Source organism: Siphateles boraxobius, unplaced genomic scaffold, assembly GCF_051911475.1.
Source record: "Siphateles boraxobius isolate OS27281-9 unplaced genomic scaffold, OSU_SipBor_1 18, whole genome shotgun sequence".
NCBI classification, from domain to species: domain Eukaryota; kingdom Metazoa; phylum Chordata; class Actinopteri; order Cypriniformes; family Leuciscidae; genus Siphateles; species Siphateles boraxobius.
Window position 1 is genome coordinate 4,510,433 of NW_027508788.1, and position 25,637 is coordinate 4,536,069.

At 37.4% G+C, this 25,637-nt stretch overlaps 1 protein-coding gene across 2 annotated transcripts in view; it reads left to right on the forward strand.

Annotated features, from left to right (window-relative positions):
* The window catches only part of tnksa (tankyrase, TRF1-interacting ankyrin-related ADP-ribose polymerase a), a 106,308-nt gene that overhangs the window by 72,863 nt on the left and 7,808 nt on the right, over nt 1-25,637 (forward strand). For both annotated transcript variants that reach the window (XM_077232946.1, XM_077232947.1), the window contains 12 exons: nt 354-540; nt 6,197-6,318; nt 6,641-6,732; nt 7,430-7,508; nt 11,202-11,373; nt 11,484-11,563; nt 12,981-13,126; nt 13,276-13,441; nt 14,020-14,239; nt 19,944-20,053; nt 23,659-23,847; nt 24,397-24,634. In XM_077232946.1, coding sequence (XP_077089061.1) covers nt 354-540; nt 6,197-6,318; nt 6,641-6,732; nt 7,430-7,508; nt 11,202-11,373; nt 11,484-11,563; nt 12,981-13,126; nt 13,276-13,441; nt 14,020-14,239; nt 19,944-20,053; nt 23,659-23,847; nt 24,397-24,634 — 1,801 coding nt within the window. The remainder of the gene's footprint in view (nt 1-353; nt 541-6,196; nt 6,319-6,640; nt 6,733-7,429; nt 7,509-11,201; nt 11,374-11,483; nt 11,564-12,980; nt 13,127-13,275; nt 13,442-14,019; nt 14,240-19,943; nt 20,054-23,658; nt 23,848-24,396; nt 24,635-25,637) is intronic.

Genomic DNA, 25,637 nt, shown 5'->3' on the forward strand with positions numbered 1-25,637 from the left:
ACTTCTTATTTAGCATTTAATGGTAAAAAAAATACTTATTTCTTTTTAGAAGATCTATGCCATAGTTTTGTACTGTTATACCTCCTGCCTTTGAGTGCAAGTTGATGTCTCCCTCCTGGAAAACTGCCATTTTATAAAGATGTGTTTGATATTCTTTTCCCTCAGTGCTATTAACTTGGCCTCTGGGCCATAGAATGATCCCTAATAGATATAAATTCATAATCTATGCTAAAACTGCTCTAACTAGTCAAGTGGAACCGCATAATGTTCTCAACATATTTGAAAATTAATCTGGGGCCTCTGAAATGGCGCCATTCTTTTTGTGTGCTCTCACCATGAATGTTTTTCTGTAGCATGGGGCGTGCGTCAATGCCATGGACCTCTGGCAGTTCACCCCTTTGCACGAGGCTGCCTCCAAGAATCGCGTGGAGGTTTGTTCCCTGTTGCTGAGTCACGGAGCCGACCCCACGCTGGTCAACTGCCATGGGAAGAGCGCAGTTGACATGGCCCCAACCCCTGAACTCAAAGAGAGGCTCACATGTGAGTTTACCTTTTCTTTTAATTAAACTGACCCCACTCACTTTTGGGATCAGTAAAATTGTTTGTTTTTAAGAGAATATTCTTTGGTTCCCCAAGGCTGCATTTATCATGTCAAGAACAATTTTAAACAATTAAAATAAGTGCAGCAATTTAAAATAACTCTTTTCAATTTTAATAAGTCTTCGCAGGTAGCATTTGCGCACAAAGGTACATCATGAGACTCCTGAGGCAGCATAGCGGCTTAAATGATCTATAACAAGATAAAGGGAGTTTTGGTGATAACTAAGTGAATATTTAATTACCGCAATACTAATTTCTCACTAGAAATGACATCAAAAGTGGAAAGCGTTGGTAAAAAAGTACTGTACATTTACACAATAACTGCTCACCCAACCGCAACTTTCAGACGCAATTTTTATTTTTCAGCTTAAGGCCGTGTGTCCACCAAAACATTTTTAGCAAGCTGAAAACGCCTTGCTGCGGGCGCTTGAGAACTATTCGGTGGCACAGCATTTTTTTTATCAGTTGAGACGCTACTTGTGCTTCGATATGGAATATTCACATAACTGTTCCTAGTATCTGATTTTTAAATAGTTTGTTTGTGAATATAAAAAATTAAACACAATGTAACGTACTTGCTCTGGCTCTAGTTTTGGATGAAGAGATGTGCTTGTTGTCGTTTGTTATCGCTTTACAAGCATGATGTGGTGGTTGGTTGTAGGGCCGGGCGATATATCGATATAAAAAATATATCGATATATTTTTAAATGTGATATGGAATTAGACCATATCGCATGTAACGATATAGTTCAAATTTGCGCTGTGATCCTTGCTCCAAGCAAGCTGCTGACTGCTTTTGTGTATCGTTCATTCTATCAGTTGCAGTTCTGGCGCCTCTGTCTCAACAGCATTAGTGTACAACGCGACAAATACTCACATCAAATGTTAACGCAGAGGAACGGGACACATCAGTTCAGTGAGTTCACAAAAGTTCATTATTTGCATGTGCTTTAAAGCCTTGCTGGTTAAACAGGTCATTCCCTGCTGATGCGCTTTACTGAGCGCGAACACCCGACGCGCACATGCACTAAAAGCCTGTCTACAGCGCCTGGTTACTGGACTAAGTTATCCTTCGAGTCTTATTTCGCTAATACTCTCAAATACACACAAAGTTTACATAAGGAAAGTTGGTTATGTCAGACTGAAATCAAAGCGAGAAAATTGAGAGAAATCTGCTTGTCAAATGCGTGTATATTAGACGCGTCGAGCACAGGTCTCAAAGAGACTGTAGCCCTAATAATAAACATGCAGCCGCTTGTCCTTAAAGGGATAGTTCAGCCAAAAATAAAAATTCTGAGATTATTTATTCGCTGTAATGTTGTTCCAAACCTGTATTAATTTATTTCTTGTGCTGAACACAAAAGAAGATATTTTGAAGAATGTGGGTAACCAAACAGTTGCTGGTCCGCATTGACTTCCATAGGGAAAAATATACTATGGATACATCAACCGTTTGGTTACCCACATTCTTCAAAATAATTTCAACAGAAGAAAGAAACTTATTCAGGTTTAAAACAACTTGAGAGAGTAATGATGACAATTAAAATTTTTGGGAGAACTATCTATTTAATGTTAATAAAACAACAAAACACAAAGGAACTCACTCGCTGCTCTTGACTGAGAACTTTAATAGTAGCTTTAATAAGAATCAATGTATAATTTATACAGTGAAGACTATATTTGTCTTTGACTTTGACTGAACATTTGCTCTCACTTTGCGGAAAAAATATCGGGATATATATCGTATATCAATATACAGCCCAAATATATCGGGATATGACTTTTGGTCCATATCGCCCAGCCCTAGTTGGTTGTTGTGGTATTTGTCCCACCCCTTATCCACTGTGATCAAAAGTGACCCATCTGTATTTTACCCAAAGTTTTACATTCTTCAACTCACGTCGACTGGGAAGAAAACGCTGAGCGTTTAGTGCTAGTTATTGGAAAAAAAGGTTAGCCTCTGGAAAAAAACTTTGGTGGGATACATGGCCTAACTGTCATGGAATGGAAGGTTTTTTCGTGGGAAATCCCAGGCAGCGAAGGATACATCTTCAAAAATCGATCAGACGAAATATTTCAGCAGACAGGAAGTGAAGCTAGCATTGGATTCGGAAATGCTTTTAAGCCTTCCTACCTTGGAATACATCTTCCGAAGGCAGCATTTTTAAGCTTTCTGACATGGCCATTATCTTTTATAACTTCATAAATGTCTTTTTGATTAATTTAATGCGTCTTTGCTGAATAAAAATGTCAATTTTAAAAGTATTAAAAAACTTACTAACATTTGAACCATATAAATATATGTAAATCAATGTTGTTGTTGTTGTTGTATACCAAAACTAAAACAAATAAAAATTAATTGTTTTTGTTAATTGAAATAAAGATAAAATAAAATACAGATATTAGCGGTGAAACGAAAATTAAAATGTTGCTTTAACTAAATGGGAAAAAAACTAGATTAAGTACGTGTAAAACTAAAACTGAAATAAAAATAAATTTAAGCTAAATAGAAAAAAAATGACAAAAGCACACACAACAAAATTACATAAGATTCAATTACATTTTCTAAAAAAATACATTATTTGAGGCTGGACCATATTGTGAGTTTAAAGATCGACAGGCTTTGATGCAACTTCTTTTGTTGTCATTATATTCACAGTATAGCATATGTTGCCTTACAGTTAGAGCTGCATGATTAATCATTAAAAGATCGCAATCTTGATTCAAACACCTACACGATCTCAATTCTAAATGACAACGGTTCGCCTATGTTTATTAAACTTTTTACAAAATCACACCAGAACATTCCATACTAATCTGCGTTGGCGCCGCAATTTACCCAGAGAGAGCGTATATGTATGAGGCAGCTTCACAAACATATTTCTCAACCACACAGTATCGAAATTTCTGTGCTACAAATATTAAGTACTGGGATAAAAATGTATACAGTAGTCAACAATTGGTGGATCAAAAAAGTTAATCAAAGTTGTCCTAAGACAAGAACGGGTATTGTTCAAAATTCTTGTAAAACTTTGATGAAAGGTTTTGATCCATTTCAAATGTGGATTACTGTAGTTCAGATATAAACACTGATGTCTACGGTAGCGATCAAAATACAGTAAATAACCATTTGAAATTAACTTGGGGCGTTAAATAACTATTATATGGATTACATCTTTACGCCACTAGGTGGCGACAAGTGACTGTTAATAATATGCATTTGTTATTGAATCATTAAGAGATTCAAAAAAGGTAATACATCCAGTAATAAAACTAATGAGGTTCAAAAAAGCTAATACATCCAGTAATAAAACAAGTGAAGTATTTATGAGAGTAGTTGAATCATTCACTCAAACCGATAAAAAAACCCCCAAGAAATTCTTTCAAATTAATTAAACATTTTTAAATAGACGGAAGCAGTTAACATTTTTTCAGAACTTCTTGTAAATTATATGCTATTTATTTTGTTTAATTGTCTGTTCAGAATTTTGTTTAATTGTCTGTTCAGAATCGTGACACCAATGTGAAACACAAAATAGTGATTCTCAATTTATCCAGAATCCAGTTCTACTTACAGCTTTTATAAAACAGCCTTGTTCCTTATTGCTTAAGCGTGAAGTGAAGACAACAGACCGGGATCTTTCACCACTGCTCCGCATAAGTGGCATCAGATCCCACAAAACTCATCCCACTTTTTTCCCTTACAAGAGTAAGTGAGCTAGACGCAACATGGCTTTGATTGTTCCTGCCACATTCTCGCTGGCATTGAGACAGAAACATCAAGGTTTTGAGAAAGACGCCTTTAAACCTACAATAGTCTTGTTCTGCATTATTCAAGCGCAGTAGAGGCTGAGTTCCAGCGCGCTGATGAGGTTGGCAGGCGACGTTGTTATTTATTTTGCCTGTGAATTCGCAATCTGTCTTCTCCCAGTGTGGGGTGGAGTGATTTAGTTCTGACTGAAACTTTACACAATTTGCTGTGCAAAGATTTTCCTTTATGTGGAATTTATGTTGAGTTTGAGCCTGTGCTGTGCCTGTGGGTATTTTAGGATGGTAAAAGATATAATACAACTTGCCAAAATCTGCATCATGTCACATGTAATTGTTCAATCAATGTTTCAACCGTTGAAATGCGTCAATAAAACAGCTAGCAAAGAATGTCATATAATGTTTCTTTTACCTCAGAAAAGCCATTCAATGTTCAAAAACTTATTAGTCAGCTAGAAAATTAACTTAGAGAGGAGCATTTTGCTATATATATGCAGTATATTGCGTATTTATTGCATTTTTAACAGATAAAAATGCAATAAATACGCAATATACTGCATATATATAGCAAAATGCTCCTCTCTAAGTTAATTAATGTATGTTTGAATAAATGCATTTTAAAAATCGGGTACATTTATCGATATAGCGGGTGAATTATGTATATGAGGTATATTACGATGTTATGATAAACTATACACCTTTCTCCACTGACGCTCTAAGTTGTTGACTCAGCTGTGTGACTCTGAGATGGCGAACGAGAACTTGGTTCATGTAACATTAGCAACACATTATTAGCTGTTTGATAACGTTGATAACATCAATTACCGTTATGTGTCCGATGTTTTAGAGAGCGCTGCATAAAATGCACACATCGACTTATAAATGAGCCTGTTTGAGTGAGTTGAGGCGGGGCTTATTTACATATTCATGCCTTTTGGAGATCAAAGATGAGTGTTAAGGAATAAAATTACTGAGTAAAGGGGGACTTTAAGATTATAATGATGTACCAACTTTAGTTCCCTGTATAGTTTACAGCATTAGTTGAGAGATATTTTTCTTTGAGGAAGTTAACCATGTACTGTACCTGATAGGCCCCAAATGAATAAATATTGAATTTTGAAGTGAATCGAATCGCAAGCTTGTGAATCGAAATCTAATCCAATTGTGAAATTTGTGTCAACGCCAATAAAGTGCCAATAAATGTTTTTAAATTTAAATTTTTTACGTTTACTTGTGTTTTCCCTTTATTTTCTTGTTAGAGTGCACCAGAATACTTCCTTTACGTTAAAATCACAAAAATATTCTCCCAGACCCCCCCCAACAACAATATAGTGTACATAATAATGTTATAATTAGACGCGAACTCAGAAGAGGTGAAAAAGGTGATGTTTACAAACTATGAAAATGGATATTAATTTAAGATTAACTGTTGCAACTGATGACAAAGGTAACTTAAATGTTGCTGTTGCAATGTTTCGCTAAATATCAGCTCAGCTGTGATTTACCTGTGTCTGAATCCCAGCTGTGCTCATAATCAGTAAAACAGCACTTTTCTAGGTGGAATAATGTTCTGTCTTTGCAGTTCTTATGAGCAGAAGCATAACAAATTGAATGCACAAAATTAATTCGATCAGGTCAAGGTACTGCCATACATTTTAGAAACCCTAACTCATATTTTTTGCTGCCGTAAAGCCAGATTGCATTGTAGCTGTGATGCTTCAATTACTTTTTTTTTTCACGCTTTGTCTTGATGAATTATGTCTACCACCGGCTTCTGTCAGAGCGTCTTGCATCACCTCTCTACATTTTCTCTTTTCCTCCGGTGCAGACGAGTTTAAGGGCCATTCTCTTCTTCAGGCGGCACGGGAAGCAGACATGACCAAGGTGAAGAAGACCCTAGCTTTGGAGATCATCAACTTCAAGCACCCACAGACGCACGAGACGGCACTGGTGAGCTCTTCCTCATTCACTTTTGAATCTCTCCAGCTGAGAAATCAGGTTGAAAGCAGATGTTGAAGGGATAGTTCACCCAAAAATGAAACTCCTGTCATCATTTACTCACGTTCATGTCTTTACAAATTTATATGATTTGCTTTTTTGTTCCTTAAACCACTAGAGAACCTATTCAGGCAGGATATTCATGGCTCTGCTTCATACAATAAAAGTGAATGGTTACCAAAATGGTGTCCAAGATTAAAGAAGACAAATAGCCACATAAAAAGTTACCATAAAGACTTCTGTGACACTTACAAGCCTCTACTCTGTGTTTCAGCACTGTACGGTCGCTTCGCCTCACCCGAAACGAAAACAGGTTACTGAACTGCTGCTACGGAAAGGAGCCAATGTCAATGAGAAGAACAAAGAGTGAGTGAATGTGCCTGTCATGTGTTTAAGACTGATGCTAATGTCTGTCTTTCTCATGATCTTCTCTGTTTAGGGGCTTTCGCACCGGTTAGTTCTAGGAACTTAGTTCTAGGATCCGCTGGAGCCTGAGCACAGAGCGCCTATTCTCCATTAGTTTATTATCCGTCACAGTCATGTCTAATACGTTATTAGATGTCTAACACTGTTATACAAAGAAAGTAGATTATGAAATATATGAAAAAGTATTTGCGTTTTCTGTGTGGTCGATGCCTAACGTAAGTACATAATCATGTTGCTCCAAAGTTGCGTTATTTTTTCTACTTAGTGTAAATGTTGAGAGGTCCATCTATCACTGTTTCCCATGTTCGTAGAGTTAGTTTGTGGAGCAAATATATAGGCTGTGTACACAGCCTTTTAAAAAAATGGCGGGTGCCGGTGTTTCGCGTTCGTTCAGCCAGTCAGCGTACACTTACGTCACTGGTAGATCCTAAAGCGCTGGTTTAGACCCTACTCTGAAGTAGGAGCTAATTTAGTTCCACCAAAAGGAGTTCCCAGAACTAAAACCGTTCCTAGTTCCTGCGGTGCGAACACGCCAAAATGCGGTTACTTCTGCCAATAGTTCTAGGAACTATGAAAACGTTCTTCTGGTGTGAAAGCCCCTTTTGACTCCATTATCTTCTCCTCCTCTCCTGTGCAGCTTCATGACGCCTCTCCATGTGGCAGCAGAACGGGCGCACAACGACATCATGGAGGTTCTGCAGAAACACGGGGCGAAGGTACACAGCTGGTCCTACATCAGCAGCGCCACATCCCTACATGTGCTCTCGAGTGCCTACAGAGCTGCGATACACACACATTTACACACCTGACACCTCACCATCCACCCCTCACAGCTCACAGTCTTGCCTTAAAGGGATAGTTCACCAAAAAATTGTTCTACGCTCCAAAATCAAACCAAAATCTTCCATGACTCTTTCCATCTAACTGGAGCTCAGGTCAGAGAGAGGGAGGATATTGGTCTTTTATTACTACGTGGACTGTTTTTGGTGCAAGTACCCTTGACTGACATTGTTAGAGGACCTTATGGGGAAAAAGCAATATAAAAGATTTGAATATGGCCCCTCTACAGAACCACAGCACCTTTTTTGTGTCTGTTCTCAGCCTGAGAAAAATCAGTTCAGTGGAGCAGCGTTTTTGTCACTTCCACCTTTGTGTGCAGTTGAGTCATCACGTTTTTGCTGCATGAGGAGAAGAATGAACAATGAGCTTTGCTAGCTCTACACTTCTTTCTTTCTTTTTTTTTGTCTGAGTAATTTGTCAGCTTATCTGTGGACGAGATAATTGGCTTTGAGATGGAAGTGCTCATCATCAGTATGGAAGTGTTTATATGCTAACATCTTCCTAATTAACTGCCAAACATTCATCACTTTGTTTACAAAGAGAATTTAGTGATCAGATTTAAAATAATAGATCAATCTGCTAGTGTTGTAAATCAAAAACTATTTCTGATTCAGAACTAGTTTGTTTGTTTATTATCTTTAATATTGGAATCACTTATATTTTATGAAGTTATTTTCAGTTTTTTTGTTACATTTGTATTCTTCCACCAATGCAGATGAAACCACTTCAAAATGCATAAATTACGCAATTTTGTTGCCTAAAACAATTTTATGTTTGATTTGTTGTTCTCTTGAAGTCTGAAATGAATGCTGAACAGGCTGCTGAGGAAAGTAAATGTATTCCAAATATACATTACCGCTAAAAAATTTGGGGTCAGTATGATAAAAAAAATGATAATAATAAAGCAGCAAGGATGCATTAAATGTCTCAAGTAAATGCTGTTCTTTGAACTTTCTATTCATTAAAGAATCCTGAAAAAATAGCACCAAGGTTTACATGAAAATAGTAAAAAAATAGTAAAACTGTTTTCAACTAATAATAAGAAATGTTTCTTAAGCACCAAACCAGCATATTAGAATGATTTCTGAAGGATCACACTGAAGTACTGGTGTAAAGATGCTTAAAAAATCAGCTTTGCCATCACAGAAATAAATGACATTTTAAAATTATTATTAAACAGTTATTTTAAAATTTAATAATATTTCCCAATGCTACTGTTTTTGTCTGTATTTATCAAATGAATGCAGCTTCTGTGGGCATAAGAGACTTTTCTATGGTAGTACACATTCCATATATATAAATTGCAATTTTGTTGCAAAAATAAATAAATACATATTACTCAAATATATATAAATAAAATAATGGTAATAATAATAAGTAGAATCAGAACCAGAATTGCTTTATTCCCATCGCTACCATTTTGTTGGATGCAAAAACATGCTGTGTAGAACTTAAATCTCATAGCAAGTTATTCATCCTGTGTGTTTTAAACACTGTGGTGAGCCAGTTCTGCCATTGTAATTCTTTTTAAAAGTTACATTTTGCACATGAAAAGATAGTGCCAACACTAAATAGGTAAACAGCCTGCTGCCTCGGTCTCACTGCTGGACTGTGTCAGAGAAACTGGAGGACGTTTACGAGCTACATCATTCATGTCATTACCTCTCCAGAGCAGAGAGGGGTAAAAGACTTCCAAATCAATGGAGCTCTTTCAGAGAGCCAAATCAGATAAGCATCGACTAACTGATCAGGCATTCAGCTACTGCCTTGGCTGAGAGCATCAGGGCTGATCAGCTATTCTTCAGCGGTGAGACCAGGGGAGCCGATACTCCTGTTAATAATCTCATCCACAGTCTGCCGTCTTTGTTTGAGCCGGGAGTGTATCTACAGGGGCTCCCCGCTCATCAAACTTGCGTGTCCTACTTTCACGCAAGGTTGTATTATCGGGAGGTCCTCTTCATTGATGCCGTGGCTCTTTTATGCTGCCTTGAGCAGCTTGATTTTCAAAGCCTCCCGCTCGCATCCCAGCTCTCTTGCATGATAAATAAACAGAGGCTGACCCGCCACAACCCGCATTCCATCATTCAATCACCAGCGTCCATCTGTTTGAATACGAGCCCTCGGAAACACATCCGATCGTTAACTGGTGTTGCGACCCAGCTCGCTGCCAAACTTCAGCGGCCAGACTTAAGTGACATTAATGGACTGGATAATTAGTCAGGCTGGAGGTTCAAAGACAAGAGTGTGTGTTTGCAGACCACGTGTGAACCAGTAAACAGATGGTGCAGAAGCATTGTGTTAATAAGAAGAGCAGGAAGCATGATGAAAAAAGTAAACGCAGACACTGAGAAAATCAGCTGATGATGGAAGCTGCTTATTAGCTGAAGATCTTTATTGACAGTATGGTATTATTAAAACAGGCAGGAAAGTATGTTTGGCATATACTGAAATCAGTAGTTTGTTGGTCTGGACAGCCTGAAATTCACAGACCTCCTTTGTAGAGTACTATTCCACAGTTTGGGGAAAATTTCAACAAAATCTCTTACAATCACCAAGGCTGCTTAGTATTAAGTAATACTATTAATGTAAAATCTTACTGACCCCAAATGTTTGAACGGTAGTGTATTTGGTATGAAACATTTGAAGTTTTTGTGTTTGTCATTCAAATTGGATTTAATATTTTGGTGAACTTCACAATAAGGTAACTTGATTAGTTAACATGAACTAACAATGAACAATACTTATAAAGCATCAGTATCAGTTAATGTTAATCTCATAATTTACTATTGCGTGATTAAAATCAGACGTTGTATTTGTTAACATTAGTTAATGAACCTGGACTAACATAAACAGACAATGTATAACAAAGCTCGTTAACAAAGATTAATAAGTACTGAATCAAATTTATTGCGCATTCATTGTTAGTTAATATTAGTTAATGCATTAACTAACCTTAACTAATGGAACCGTACTGTAAAGTTTTACCTATTTTCTTATGTATATATCATTTGCAACTCTATATGTAATGATATGTATAGTAGTAATGCACCAACATTTTGCCGTGGAACATTTTCGTCCAAAAATGCAAAACACCTTTTTTGATGAAAAGAGCAAATTTTGGAAAAAAATATCTTTTTTTTTTATAAACAAATAATTTGCAGTGTGAACAAAGCCAGTGTGTGTTTGATATAGAGGGCTGTGTCATGTACGATTTGCACTTCTAGTAAAGCGTGATTTTGCTGAGAGTTAGAGTTTTAAAAAATAACAAGTTTGAGACCGAATAATGAACGTAATTGAGACATAAGCTAAAGCAAAACACAGCACATGCACACAATTGTGCTGTAGGTCCCTTTCTTTCGTCACTGTTCAGTGTTGATAGGCTTTGAAGGAGCGTAGAAGTTTCCCAGGGGCTTGTCTGATTAATTCATATTTGTGTTCAAATCAAAAGAGGCCAAGTTTGCTTAAAGCTCATTCTTGCTCTGTGGGCTGCATTCAGATGTGCACTTCACTGATCAGGGAGATTCCTGGCTGCTCACTTCCTTTCCATCCTTTTTGGTGTTTGTTTATAGATGAATGCTGTTGACACTCTGGGTCAGACGGCGTTGCACCGGGCGGCTCTGGCTGGACACTTGCAGACGTGTAGGATGCTGTTGAGTTTTGGAGCTGACCCCACCATCGTCTCTCTGCAGGGCTTTACAGCTGCACAGATGGGCAATGAAGCTGTACAGCAGATCCTGAACGGTACAGTCTGAATCTGGGGTTTGGGATTGTTTATTTGGGCTTAGATGTTCTGTATACTTAGAAATTAACAGTTATGGAAATTCACGTTAATTTATGCTTGTGTCTGTTAGAAAACATTCCAGTGAGGAACTCAGATGTGGATTATAGACTCTTAGAAGCAGCAAAAGCAGGAGACCTGGACACTGTGAAGGTGAGAGATGCCTTTATTTGGTTTCAAATAGAAATAGGCCGGATGGTCGACTAGTTATCTAACGGTCAAGGGTTAAAAAGGGGGTTTGGAGGTGGGGGATCCTTAAAATCTGGTTGTGATCTGGTTGAACCAAGATGTATCATGAACTTTATGGGATATAACTCTCTAGAAAGAGAAATTTGAGCTGTCATTTTTGCTTTTGTGTGTGAAAAACTTTGATAATTAGTTTGAGATATTTTGTAATAACCTTTACAATGGTTTTCATTAGTATAGTCCTACAAAACAGCCCCAGGTTAGATGGGGATGAAAATACATCTGCAGTTATGGATACTGATTTTTTTTTTTGACTTTTGTCTTAAATAAAACCCTGAATGGGTTTAGTTTCTTTATCCCAGACAATTAAACATTTCAAGGACACAGCTTGCAGCTCTTAAATGTATTTTGTTCTGTACTCATGACCTTGAACAGGGTAGATGTAAGAGGACCTCACCTTCGACTGTGTGTGTGTGTGTGTGTGTGTGTGTGTGTGTGTGTGTGTGTGTGTGTGTGTGTGTGTGTGTGTGTGTGTGTGTGTGTGTGTGTGTGTGTGTGTGTGTGTGTGTGTGTGTGTGTGTGTGTGTGTGTGTGTGTGTGTGTGTGGTAGAGAGAAAACGCTGAGCCAGCATACACACAAATGCAGCATCTTGTTACATACACTTCAGTCTACAGTTTGGACTTTTTTTCTATACGCTAACGTTCAAAGATTTTTTTGAAAGAAAACAATAATTTTATTCAGCAAGGATGCATTAAATATATATCATAATGTTTCACAGTATTACTGTTTTTACAGTTTGTTCAAATCAATAAGAGAGACTTTAAATATATATATATATATATTTACCAATCCTAAACTTTTGAATGGTGGTATGTACATTAATATATTACTAATATTGCCAAATTGTTATGAATTAAAATAAATGTTTTTAAAATTATAAATAATTGTTAATCATTGTTAATGTAAGTACATTTTATATCCGTCTTCAAAACTAATTTCAATAATTTAAGCATAAGTCTTTTGATCAAAAGCTTTCTAACCTCAAACTTTTGATTGGTAGTGTAAGCTTGAAGATAGCGATTTAGAAAGAGATGATAAAAATGTCTGGATGGATGGATGCCTTTGATGCAATCAGATCCTCATTATCTGAAAGTCTCATTATGTGTAAAGTAATTAGATCAGAGCACCAATTAGACTTTTGTCAGGCAATTAATCAGAATCTCTACTGACGCTTGCCATAATTCTGGCCTGCTACCCTATAAAAGCAGATCAAATGAAATTAATTCCTTGATGCGTTTAACCGCTCATCACTAAAGTAAAGTTCTGTATTTGCAATATATTCATTTGCATTCAGTTTAATGCTGTTTGTTTCGTCTTGTATAGCAACTTTGCTCCCCTCAGAATGTGAACTGTCGAGACCTGGAGGGTCGTCACTCCACGCCGCTCCACTTTGCCGCTGGCTACAATCGCGTGGCCGTGGTCGAGTACCTTCTGCACCACGGCGCTGATGTCCACGCCAAAGACAAAGGGTGAGACTTCCTGCAGTTCTTCATCTGAAACTTTCCCTCCGTTGTGGAGTGAACTTCATTAACAGTCAGTGCATGAGTTAGCAGCACTAGGAGATAAGCTATAATCTTCTTGTCACTATTTATCTCTCAACTTCCCTGTCTGCTGGCAGAGGTTTGGTGCCGCTGCATAATGCCTGCTCGTACGGCCATTACGAAGTGGCAGAGCTGCTGGTCAGACACGGAGCGTCGGTCAACGTGGCAGACCTGTGGAAGTTCACCCCGCTGCACGAGGCCGCGGCCAAGGGCAAATACGAAATCTGCAAATTGCTTCTGAAGGTACTGTCATCAATACTCCTGCTGGCTCAAGCAATGACCTATTCACTTCACTTGGCATACTTGTTGATTCAAGTGATATCTCTTTCTCTAGACGTCTGACAGCTTGGAGTTGTTAATGGTTTTTATCACTCTGTAAAGTTTTTAAATGCAGTGTGAACCTCTGCTGGGGCTTCAGAATTATTGGTGTTGACCAGACGTCGGTTTTAATGCTGTCTGCTTTCATCGCGTCTCAGGTTACTGTCGCAGAGAGGTTCAGCTTCAGAGCTGTAATGAATATGCACATTAGCCTTCAAACAAACGTGTCACTGTTTCCTAGAGTGGAACTGCTGAGGTTGGAGCTGCAGGAAAGAAATTCACATTTCAAATTCACTGAATCTAAATCCCTAAGGGATGTTGTAAAATTAATTTAGAGGTGCATTTTGTATCTGCTATATATACGTTTAGTAAAAATCTCACGTCGTCTGAAAAAAAGATGTGGATTGAATGATTGAACTCTGAAAGATGAGGTTTTTAAACTGTGCTAAGTCAGCCTTTGGGCTTCTGTGTGTATTTGTACTCAATGTCCTTATCTCCTTCAGCATGGAGCAGACCCCACCAAGAAGAATCGGGATGGAAACACTCCATTGGACATGGTGAAGGAGGGAGACACGGATATCCAGGACTTGCTGAGAGGAGATGCAGCGCTTTTGGATGCCGCCAAGAAAGGGTGCCTGGCCCGGGTCCAGAAACTGTGCAGCTTGGAGAACATCAACTGCAGAGACACACAGGGACGCAACTCGACTCCGCTGCACCTGGCAGGTAATGAAAAATCATTCTGCTTCCTTCTGACCCGTCGCTTTCAACACAGAAGCGAGAACACTTCTCTCTTTCAAATGGTACCACCATCCAGATAATTGCGTCTCTACAAAAGCTTTGAAGCAGTGTGTGAGATATCATCCCACCCTAGAGGCGAGGCAAGGAAACCCAGAAGGAAAGAAAAGGGGGACATGTTGAATTAAATCTTGGCTCTCATCCCTTTCTGAGCACTGTGTAAGCCTGGCTTCCAGGCGGGGATTCAAAAGCTTCCTTGCCATATATTAAATCTGCCTAAGACTTCCACACTGTTCGTACCGTCACCGACATTTACATGCACAACAATATTCTCTGTATGGCTTGTGTCCTTGATAAATTCTTACTCGGAATAATCTCTTTATGTGAGCTTTCCTTGTATATACAGTGTGTGCAGAATTATTAGGCATGTTGATTTTCTGATCATGTTTTTTTTTTTCAGGCACATTTGACCAATTCCAAACCACATTAATCTTAACTACTATTAATTTTGTATTTAATCATTTATAAGTGATATATAATTGTTCATTAAGGCTCGAAATGAAAAACACCTTATATTCAGGTGTGCATAATTATTAGGCACGTTTTCTTTTACAGATAAAATAAACCCAAAAAGAGTTTTAACTCCGACTGAAAAGTCAAAACTTATTAAATGCCCATGAGAAGGATGCAATACTAGAAATTGCAGTTAAGGCATGACCACTGGACAGTGAAATGCTCATTGGCTCAGCAGGATCAGACAAGTACAGGTGAAGAAGAAAATACACATTTTAACTTTAAAAGAATTAAGGTGAATAAGTAAGTGTGAAACCATCAGGAACCTTTTAGTCTCCATCGCCACCAATTTTCAGAACTGCAACCTACCTTGAGTCTCCAGAAGTGCAAGGTGTTAGGATCTCAGAGGGTTAGGTAAAGAATCCTAAAAAATGACCCCCACTTATTAAGAATCACAAGCTGAAGTGTAGTAAAATACATGAAGACTGTTTTTTTTTATAGGCTTTATAGACAGACAGATTGGGAGTGACTCTTGAAGGACTAGCACCACATCCTCTTGTACCACTGTTTAAAGAATTCTTCTTCCAGAATCTTAGTATTGCATCCTTCTCATGGGTATTCAATAAGTTTTGACTTTTCAGTCTGAGGTAAAACTCTTTTTTGGCTTATTTTATCTATAAAAGAAAATGTGCCTAATAATTATGAACACTTGAATATAGGGCGTTTCTTCATTTCCAGGCTTCTTGAACAATTATATATCACTTATAAATGATTAAATACAAAATGAATAGTAGTTATTTAGATTCATGTGGTTTGGAATTGGTAAAATGTGCCTGGAAAAAAAAATGACCAAAAAATGAATGTGCCTAATATTCTGCACTCACTGAGTGCGTGTGCGTGTGCGTGCGTGCGTGCGTGCGTGCGTGCGTGCGTGCGTGCGTGCGTGCGTGCGTGCGTGTGTGTGTGTGTGTGTGTGTATATATATATGCACATGAAATATATACGCACATGAAATAATAAAAATATACAATTGCAGCTGCATTTTTACAAGCATGTGGCAATTCACTTATATATAATCAATTATACAATTATAATATAGTTTATAACTTACAAAATAATAATAATAAAAATAATAGTAGGAATGATCATGTGTGAGAAAACAATCTTGCTACACTTTTTAGTACAGACTAAAAAGCTTGAAACCCACAACAGATCTGAGTTCAGGTTAGGAGAGCACTGCTCAGGATCATCATTTGCACAAAACTACAGCCATGCCAGTGACTCATAGCAGTACTCACACTGTGTGCAGAACAGCACAGATCAGCAAATGTCACTGAACAGATGGAGTGAGCCTTCTGGTCAGTCCACTTATCTTGCTAGGCCAGGCCAGCAGCAGGTGGGTTACGGCCCTAACCATCAGGCAGAGATACAGACTCATGATTTTACTCTAGCTAGCACACATTCCCTATTTCCACGGGTGCAATGGGCTGTGACTAATGTGATGGTTGTGACCCTTACCTAGAGAACACGCCACTCGACTGCCGTTTGCAGGGAGAATCGTAAGATGCATTCGTTCTGGCTAGATGGATTTCGTGCATGAAAATCCTGATGCTTTGTCTTGCAATTTTTAACGATTGGCAAGCGAGTCATTTTAAGGCTGTTTTAGGGGGCCTGAGGTGAAAGCCAGTGCATAAATATTTACAAAAGTCTGCCCATCAATCAAATTTATTTATTTTATTTTATTTGTAATCTATTTTTTGTGAAGGAATGGCAATTTTACGGATAAATTTAATTTAATTTTTTTATGTACAACCCAAATTCCGGAAAATTTGGGACGTTTTTTAAATTTGAATAAAATGAAAACAAAAAGACTTTCAAATCACATGAGCCAATATTTTATTCACAATAGAACATAGATAATATAGCAAATGTTTAAACGGCTAATGGAAACCTATATAAGGCAAGAATGGGACCAAATTCAACACCAAAAATTCAGACACTCGATGCCCAGACATCCTCGACAGAAGAGAAGATGCTACACCACGGTAAACATGCCCCCGTCCTAACGTTTTTGAGACCTGTAGCAGGCATCAAATTTGAAATTAGCTCATTTTGTGCATAAAATTATAAAATTTCTCTGTTCAAACATTTATGTTATCTATGTTCTATTGTGAATAAAAAACTGGCTCATGTGATTTGAAAGTCTTTTAGTTTTCATTTTATTCAAATTTTTATTTCAAAGTTTCGCTCACTAGTTCATTTTATTGATCGAGTCTATGGAACTTTCTCTCATATAGAGAAAATGACTGCTGACTTTTCACAACTTCATTACAACATGCTGACACCGTATCCACACTGTAGTTTTTTTACTCACAATAATCCCAATGTTTGTCATGGTGTTAATGAGAATAAATCTGCGTTATTGAAGATAAGAGGAAAAGAGAGCGGTACAGACAAACAGATGACATATTCAATAGAAGGAAGTGAGAAACTGCTAAAAATGCCTGTAGTTTTGGGAGAACCTGCAAGAATCGTTTGATGAACACAGCACACGCGGTGGAGTGTGTACGTGTGAGACAGAGAGCATGTTCTCATTAGTGAGGTTCTCAAAGCGGGGTTTGTGCATTATTAGAGAGCTACAGTCTGTAATGATGAGGGCTTTAATAAGTAGCTGTCCTGTAGGCAGTCGTGTATGTCTGGAGCGAGAGTGAGAGGGAAAGGAAAAAGGAAGACGGTTAAAGCTAAAAATAGTAGTGTCTGGTTCTTTTTGGTCAGCGTCAATTTGTTCCGTGCCAAAGGTTGACTGCCAGATTGAGTCTGTTAGCTTATCTGCAGCGACAGAAAACACTATCTCCGCTTTGCTTCCACTTTGCACCGACTCATAAATATAATTGCTATCAGGAGTCAGATTCCAATAAAACTGCCTAAAGAGTGTTTAATTAATTAAGTTTAATTGAGTTTTGAAGATAGGAATAGATGAAATTTCACTGAGATGGTGATGGTGGGAATTCCAATAGACCTACGTAGAGGCGGTGGCAATGAGATATCACCTAGGAAAAACAATCTGAATTTGGGAACCATTATTAAATTGGCTAAAAGTCTGAGGAGGGGGAAAACTATGATCTATGAATATGAGCTGGAATAGTGTTATTTGTATACTATTATAATATATACTCATATTTTGAATTAGCTATTATTTTAATTTTAGGTTTAGTCATTTTCTTATGTGCTTTTGTCATTTTTATAATTTTAATATTTCTATTTTGCCTTATTGTAATTTAAATTTTAGTACGTATATACTATTATAATATGTATTAATATTTTGAATTAGCTAAGCTTATATTTTTATATTTCCATTTTAGTTTTCGTACTTTTTTAATTCAAGTTTTAGTTATTTTGTGCTTTTGTCATTTTTATTTATTTTTAGCTTTATTTAGCTTTAGTTTTAGTCATTTTAGTACTTAAAATATTTCAGTTAGTTGCTGAGGCAACATTTCAAATTTTCTTTTTAAATTTAGTTTTTTCATCTAATATTTATTTTTTTATTTTAGTTTTATTTCAATGAATGAAAATTATTTTTTTATATATTTAAGGTTAGTTTTCATCATCAAAAAACTGCAGCACTGTCAATAACACTGGTGTGTGTGTGAAGGTTATTACATTGTGATATGTGATAAACAGCCTAGTGAAGTAAAGTTTCTGAACATTTTTTACCACTGAACTCTGTGGAAAATGTGTTGATAATACATTTTAAACCTTTTTACCCACGGAGCAAAAAGCAGGTAATTATCAAGCAACAAGAAATACTGGAGCAAACTACTAAACTATTTGTTTAAAAAAAAAAAAACATGCCTTGTGGGCTTAATGCACGTTCCACACACATACCCCTTTTCCACCAAAGCATTTTGAGAGCCGGTTCGGAGCCGGTGCCTGCGCGCGAACCAGTTCTTTGTGTTTCGACAGCCAAAGAACCGGTTCTCGGCCAGGAAAACTGGTTCCAAAGCGGCACCAACTCCTCGCTGGACTAGAACCCTTCTTTTACCACGTCATGCTTACGTCGGGGGCTGGGGGCGGGTTTAGATGTGTTCTAAACATCTTTTCTAACCATAATATAGGATCGCAAAGCCAGGAGAAACATTTGCAGAAACACGATGTAGTCCGCCATTGTAATTGTTATGCTTGAAGTTGGCGCAAGCGTTTCTAGTTTTTTATTTATTTATTTTTTATTGAAAACATTATGTAAGCAAAGAAGAAAACAGTCACAATATAGAACAAATAAATGGAAAGATTAAAAGACTTACTATTTTACTATATTTCAATTGTTTTTAAAGCCTTCTTGGGACACGCGTTAGAGATAATCCCAAAAGTAATGCAAAGGGACGTACACAGTGACGTAACGAGGTCGTTCGCTGGGCACGCTAGTCAGTGGAAAAACAAACAGGTTCTGAGAAGGTTCGCAAGTTGAACCAACTCCGAACTAACTTTGAACCAGCACCAGTTCCGAACCAGTTCTTTTTTGGTGGAAAAGGGGTAACTGTGACTTTCAATTCAGTGAATCTGACTGAAAACGATTTAAGCAGTTTTTGCTTCAATTTGGGGTTTGGGTCCATGTAGATTAATTATCATTTGTGACCCTAGATCACAAAACCAGTCAAAGTCGCATGGGTAAATTTGTGGCAATAGCCAAGAATACATTGTATGGGTCAAAATTATCGATTTTTCTTTTATGCCAAAAAATCATTAAGATATTAAGTAAAGATCATGTTCCATGAAGATATTTTGTAAATTTCCTAACGTAAATATGAAACATTTATTTTTGTGAGTGAATGCAGCACAATCGCGAACATAAAATGGACAACTTTAAAGGCGATTTTCTCAATGTTTCGATTTTTTTGCACCCTCAGATTCCAGGTTTTCAAATAGTTGTATCTCGGCCAAATATTGTCCTATTCTAACAAACCATACATCAATAGAAAGCTTACAAATTAAGTATAAATCATAATCTCAAAAAATGTATCCATGTGACTGGTTTTGTGGTCCAGGGCCATTATTAAAGGACTTAATATAAAACACAGTGGAAAACATACATGTGATATGGATTGGTGACTTGAGTTTGATGATAACAGATTTTATCATGGGCAGATGGATTTACACTTTCTTTGCATTTTTTTCTCCACAGCTGGCTATAACAATCTGGAGGTAGCGGAGTATTTACTTGAGCATGGGGCGGATGTCAATGCGCAGGACAAAGGTGGCCTTATCCCCCTCCACAACGCAGCCTCGTACGGGGTGAGTGCAATTGCTGATTAAAAAGATGAGTATTTCAGTGAGACTGGGACTACATACAGCCATCTGTTAAGCCGACACATGTCGTGCCTCCGGTCATGCCAGGTCTGGCAGGAAACTGTGCTGTGGGTACCTCAGATACACACAAACAGATGTAGATGCTGAATAATCCATGTATGTGCTCCTGAAAACTAAACACAAGGGCTTTTCCCCTCAGAACAAGTGCAAAGCTACACCTGAATCCCTCTGTGATCTGATACAGCACTTTGTTTTCACTTCCTGTGACTGAGAAAATCAGTGTGTGGCTGTATGCAAAAAGTGTTTGGACATCTGTGTTTGCTCTGCCAACAGAACCTTGGCTTATGCACTTTTAATGAGTCACTGCGGCTCCTGATTCTTTCAGGTGGTTTCAGTTGCATTTCCACTCGCGAACAACCCAGATGCCGAGATGATGCCATTTGCGAGCCTTAATCCGCACTGCACAGAACTCTGCTAATACGGGATTTCTGGAAATCAAATCAAGCGAATTCAGAGAAACTCATTTTAGGTGATGGTAGTTGGAGGTATTTATCAGCGTCTGCCCTGTGGAGGTATACAGGGATGTGATTAAACCATGCTGATGGAGGGGAGCAGATTGCGGTTACATAAACATTCTGGATCAGAACTAGCCGGACTCTGGGCCTCGACCACACTCGTATATGCTGCTGTCCAAGAAACAGGACCTCTGTGACTGGAGCAGGGAGATTCTGATTGGCTGCAACCGGAGTGGCAGGTGGCCCTAGCTTTTCTGATTGGCTAGAGGAGAGCTGGCGGCCGGCCGATGCTGGCTGACCTTGAGTGCGCCTCCCTCTGTTCATATGCAGCCTGTTTGTGTAGAGGCTGTCAGCGCTTGGCAAACACAGGCAGCTGATCGCAGTTCCATACAGTCACTGCTGCTGATGGGAGGGCGGCTCAGGACAAGCTCAGCCACACACACTGCACACCACAACTCTTGAGTTGGCCAAAACCCAAGCTTGTTTTGTTCTGTGCTTTCCATTGGTAGTGAGAATGTTTCTCATATGCCATTTAAAGGGCTAGTCCACCCAAAAATTACAATTATTTAGTCATCCTCATGGTGTCAACCTCAGTGTTGCTATTGTTAACTGAAACTAAAAGTATTTAAAAACTAAATAGTTATTTGAAATATGTAAAGTAAAATATAAATGTTAGATAATAAGTTAAAGCGGAAGTGCTAATATTACTAACTGGAATAAAACTAAAACTGGAATAAAACAAACTGAATTAAAACAAAAATTTAAATTAAATACATTAAAACGTTTTAGAAATATAAAAAAAATAAAAATTCAAATCAAAATCCAATTCAAAATGTAACTCTAATAGTATTTAACTCTTTCCCCGCCATTAACAGAATTTTCAGGGAATCCATGTTTTCATTGTTATACAGTAGTGAGCGCTATTACGCATCTTTTGAAAGAGTACAGAATCTCCGGATCAAAAACACAGGTGAAGAAACAGAAACCAGAGATTGGTGCATTGCTTGCACACTTGTAAACTAACGCGATCTTCAAACGTTAAACAGCATATAAATCAAAACTGCCTAGCGTTACCGAATGAAATGTTGACTCAGTATGAGCTATAGGACTGTGACGCTTTGGGAGTGTTGATGGGCTCGATCTACTGGATCTGTTTTCTGTTTTGAAAATCCCTCGTTCTGAATCCAATCCGGATGCAGTCTTTAACAAAAACTTGAATTTCTCAGCTTTTTGTTCAAAATGTTGCCGCTTTTTTTAATTTTTTTTATAAAACTTACCCACATTAAACTGTCATTCATATTAGGGCTGGGTATTGACACAGATTTCACAATTCGATTCGATTTCGATTCACAAGCTTGCAATTCGATTCGATTTCGATTCAATATTGATTATTTTGGATATCAGGTACAATACATGGCAAATTTTCTCAATGAAAACAAATCTCTTAACCAATGCTGTAAACTATGGGAGTCAGTTGTATCATTAAAATTGTTTCATAAGCCTACTATAGCCTAATATTAAAGGTAAAGATTTACTGATTTGTATACAAACAATTACACTTTTATTTATTTTTCTAATAATAAAGTTATATGAAATATAAATATTTAAATGGTGGCTGTCATAAAAACTTGCCAGATTTATTCAAACATGCATTAAATATTGAAAAACATAAAATAATTATAAAATAACATAAAATGCATATGTAATATGGTGCATATATTTAGCAAAATGCTCCTCTCTAGAGTTAATTTTTCTAGCTGACTAACGAGTTCATGGTCACTGGATATGGTTTTTCTGAGGTAAATGTGACGTTACATGACATTGTTTACAAGCTGTTTCACTGACGTCTTTCCTCGGTTGAAACAATGATGTGACAACAAGGATTTCGATAAGTTATACTCTATCTTTTAACACACTTTCAGATGCTCATTCATGTTTATTTCACGCTGTAACTGGTAATATTAAGGCGGAAGAGAAGATTATGTGTGCTCGTTGCTGCTGCTTCTCTTGAGCTGCGCCAGAGCGATCTCACGCCACAGCGCCAAAACGGTATTTATGTTTTTGAATTTCGTAAGAAAATGGACGTAATTTGAAATCTGAGACTTTGTTTCATATCAATAGTAACAAAGCACAAAGATTATTGCGTTTATTGGATGGGATGCGCGCTACAATGTTCCATTCATTCATCAACTGAAAACAGGATGACTAATCGATTCTTGGGATTTAAGAATCGATATCGGTTCGTAAAAATGAGAATCGATTAAAATCGAGAAATCGATATTTTTTACCCAGCCCTAATTCATATCATTCATATCATATCATTCCATATCATTCAAAAATATGTGCAAACCAAAGAACACACAGGGGAAAAAAACATTTTTATTTTATTTTAATAAAACTTACCCACATTAAAGTGTTGGTAAAAAAAGGATGCTTTTTTTATATATATTGTATGTTCAGATATTCATACAACAAAATATTCTTGGGGCCGTGAAAATGGTAAAAAATCCTGGCACTGGGTGGCATCTTTAAAAAAAAAATGCTGGTATTAAAAATGTTTTCCTCCAGTCAGCTATTAACCGCTATCACCTGATCACGAAATGATTTGAACATGAAAATTGTATCAGTCTAATTAATTAACAAATCATTTTATACTGATTTTATAGTCTGATTTATTTAAAAAAATGATTCTTTGATTATTTTGAGTAAATCATATGTTTTACAAATCAAATCATTGTTTTGAATCAATTGATTCACTCAAAAGTCATTTCATGCGCAAATGGAGCATAGCTACTTTTCTCATTCACTTGCCAAGTAGAACTAGGGAGGATGTCTATATTTTAAATCAATGACAGTTTACATTTTGGTTTGTTGTTTACACAAAGCTTTAGAAGAGTAGTCTGGACTACTTTAAAAATATAACTTGGTGACAATCCAGTCTAAAACCAGGCAAACTTTTACACCAAAGCAGATCTTCTATAGAAAGGTCTATGCTTAATTTTTTTAATGAACAACGCTTTAAAGATTGTATATTGTACATTAATTTTGTTACTAAGCCTCTGTCTTCCCTTCCAGCATGTGGATATCGCGGCCCTGCTGATCAAATTCAACACCTGTGTAAATGCCACTGATAAATGGGCCTTCACGCCCCTCCACGAGGCTGCACAGAAGGGTCGTACGCAGCTCTGCGCTCTTCTGCTGGCTCATGGGGCCGACCCCACCATGAAGAACCAGGAGGGACAGACACCCCTGGACTTAGCGACGGTAATGCCTTTAGAAGATACCTCATGGACATCAAAGCACATATTGATATATTGCCATTCATTTAACAGAGCCACAGATTTGCATGTCAAGACATAGACTATTTTAAACCCAACTTCTATAAAAGTTTCATGCTCTGTAGGACTATTGTTCTGGCTGTAAGATCTCATATGGTTCAGGTGGCATAGACTATCCTGAAAAATTGGGACATTTATCTTCTAAACACATAAGCTGAGGTGTTTAAACCCATATTCCCGTGTGTTCAGGCTTGTGCGAAGCAAATGGTAAATCTACCCTAACCTTTACTAATTGGGCTCTTGTGGCTGTGCTCATGCCAGGTGCTAATGACACAGCTGTTCTCATCTTTTATTGTCCAGTTCTAGACCAAGAAGCCAAACTAATGCAGTGTTACAACTACTGTCTAATGTATCCCCTCGCCCATGTGGCATGCTACTGTAACATGAATATTAGATGATTTTAGTTGTATTTAAAATTGATCAGACACAATTTCTTATGGAAATTAGTGTTGAGTTTTTTCCCTCTGATCTCCAGGCTGATGATATTCGGGCGCTGCTGATTGATGCCATGCCCCCTGAAGCTCTGCCTAGTTGTTTCAAGCCCCAGGCTACGGTGGTCAGTGCCTCTGTCATCTCTCCAGCATCCACACCTTCCTGCCTGTCCGCCGCCAGCAGCATCGACAATCTGGCCGGGCCCCTGGCAGAGCTGGCTGTACCTGGAGCCTCAGGCCCCGCTGATGGGGCTACTGGACCAGAGAGGAAGGAGGGAGAAAGTAAGTAGATCATGTGATGTAACTTTTTTTATTTTAAGTAGGTCTGCAACAAATCCATTTTTGATAAAAATAAATAAAATAAAACATTTGTTTGATATAAATTCTCAGTTTAAAATGAACTGTTTTTGAGAAATTATGCTTTATATAAGTTGAAGTGCTAACAAAAGTAATAATATTTGATGAGAACAATAACTGTAATGGGATTACCAAGAGTCTCCATTTATAAAAGTCCTACATTTATAAAAAAAACAACAACAAAAAAAAACAGAAATTATAGTAAGATTATCTGGCCAGAGCTTTCTACCACTTAGTGAAATACGTTGTGAAATGTTTGTTTGTAATAATAATAATACATGGTGGAGTAATATATAATACTACATACCAGTGCTGTGCAAAATACCAGTTCATCCGGTATACTGTTTTCAATTTTGTGTGCAATGTGTATTTTTTCGAATACGGCCAGTAGCTGTTAAGATTCTGTGATCACACAGAAAAAATAAATATATATATATATGGTTATTACAGTATGTATGTGTGTATATGTATGTGTGTGTTTATGTATGTGTGTGTGTGTGTATATGTGTATATATATATATATATATACACACACACACACACACACACACACATATATATATTAGGGCTGTCAATAGATAAAAAAAAAATATTTTACATTAAGTGCACTCATGTGTACTTACAGTGTACTTACCTAAGAAAGTACTGGTTAATATAAGGTAACTACATGGGTTAAGGTTAGGTTTAGGGATAGGTTCAGGGTTAGTACCTAGTTATTACCCAATAATTGTAATAACTATAATTAGTACATAGTATGTACATGGGGAACAGGACTGTAAAATAAAGTACAACCAATTTTTTGAATCGTGATTAATCGCATACTTATTGCGAAATCTTGTTTAATAAGTTCATTTTGTCATCATTTGCTATATCCAGTAAAGTAAACTATCAGATTGAAGGATGATTCTCACAAAACTGTAATAACCAA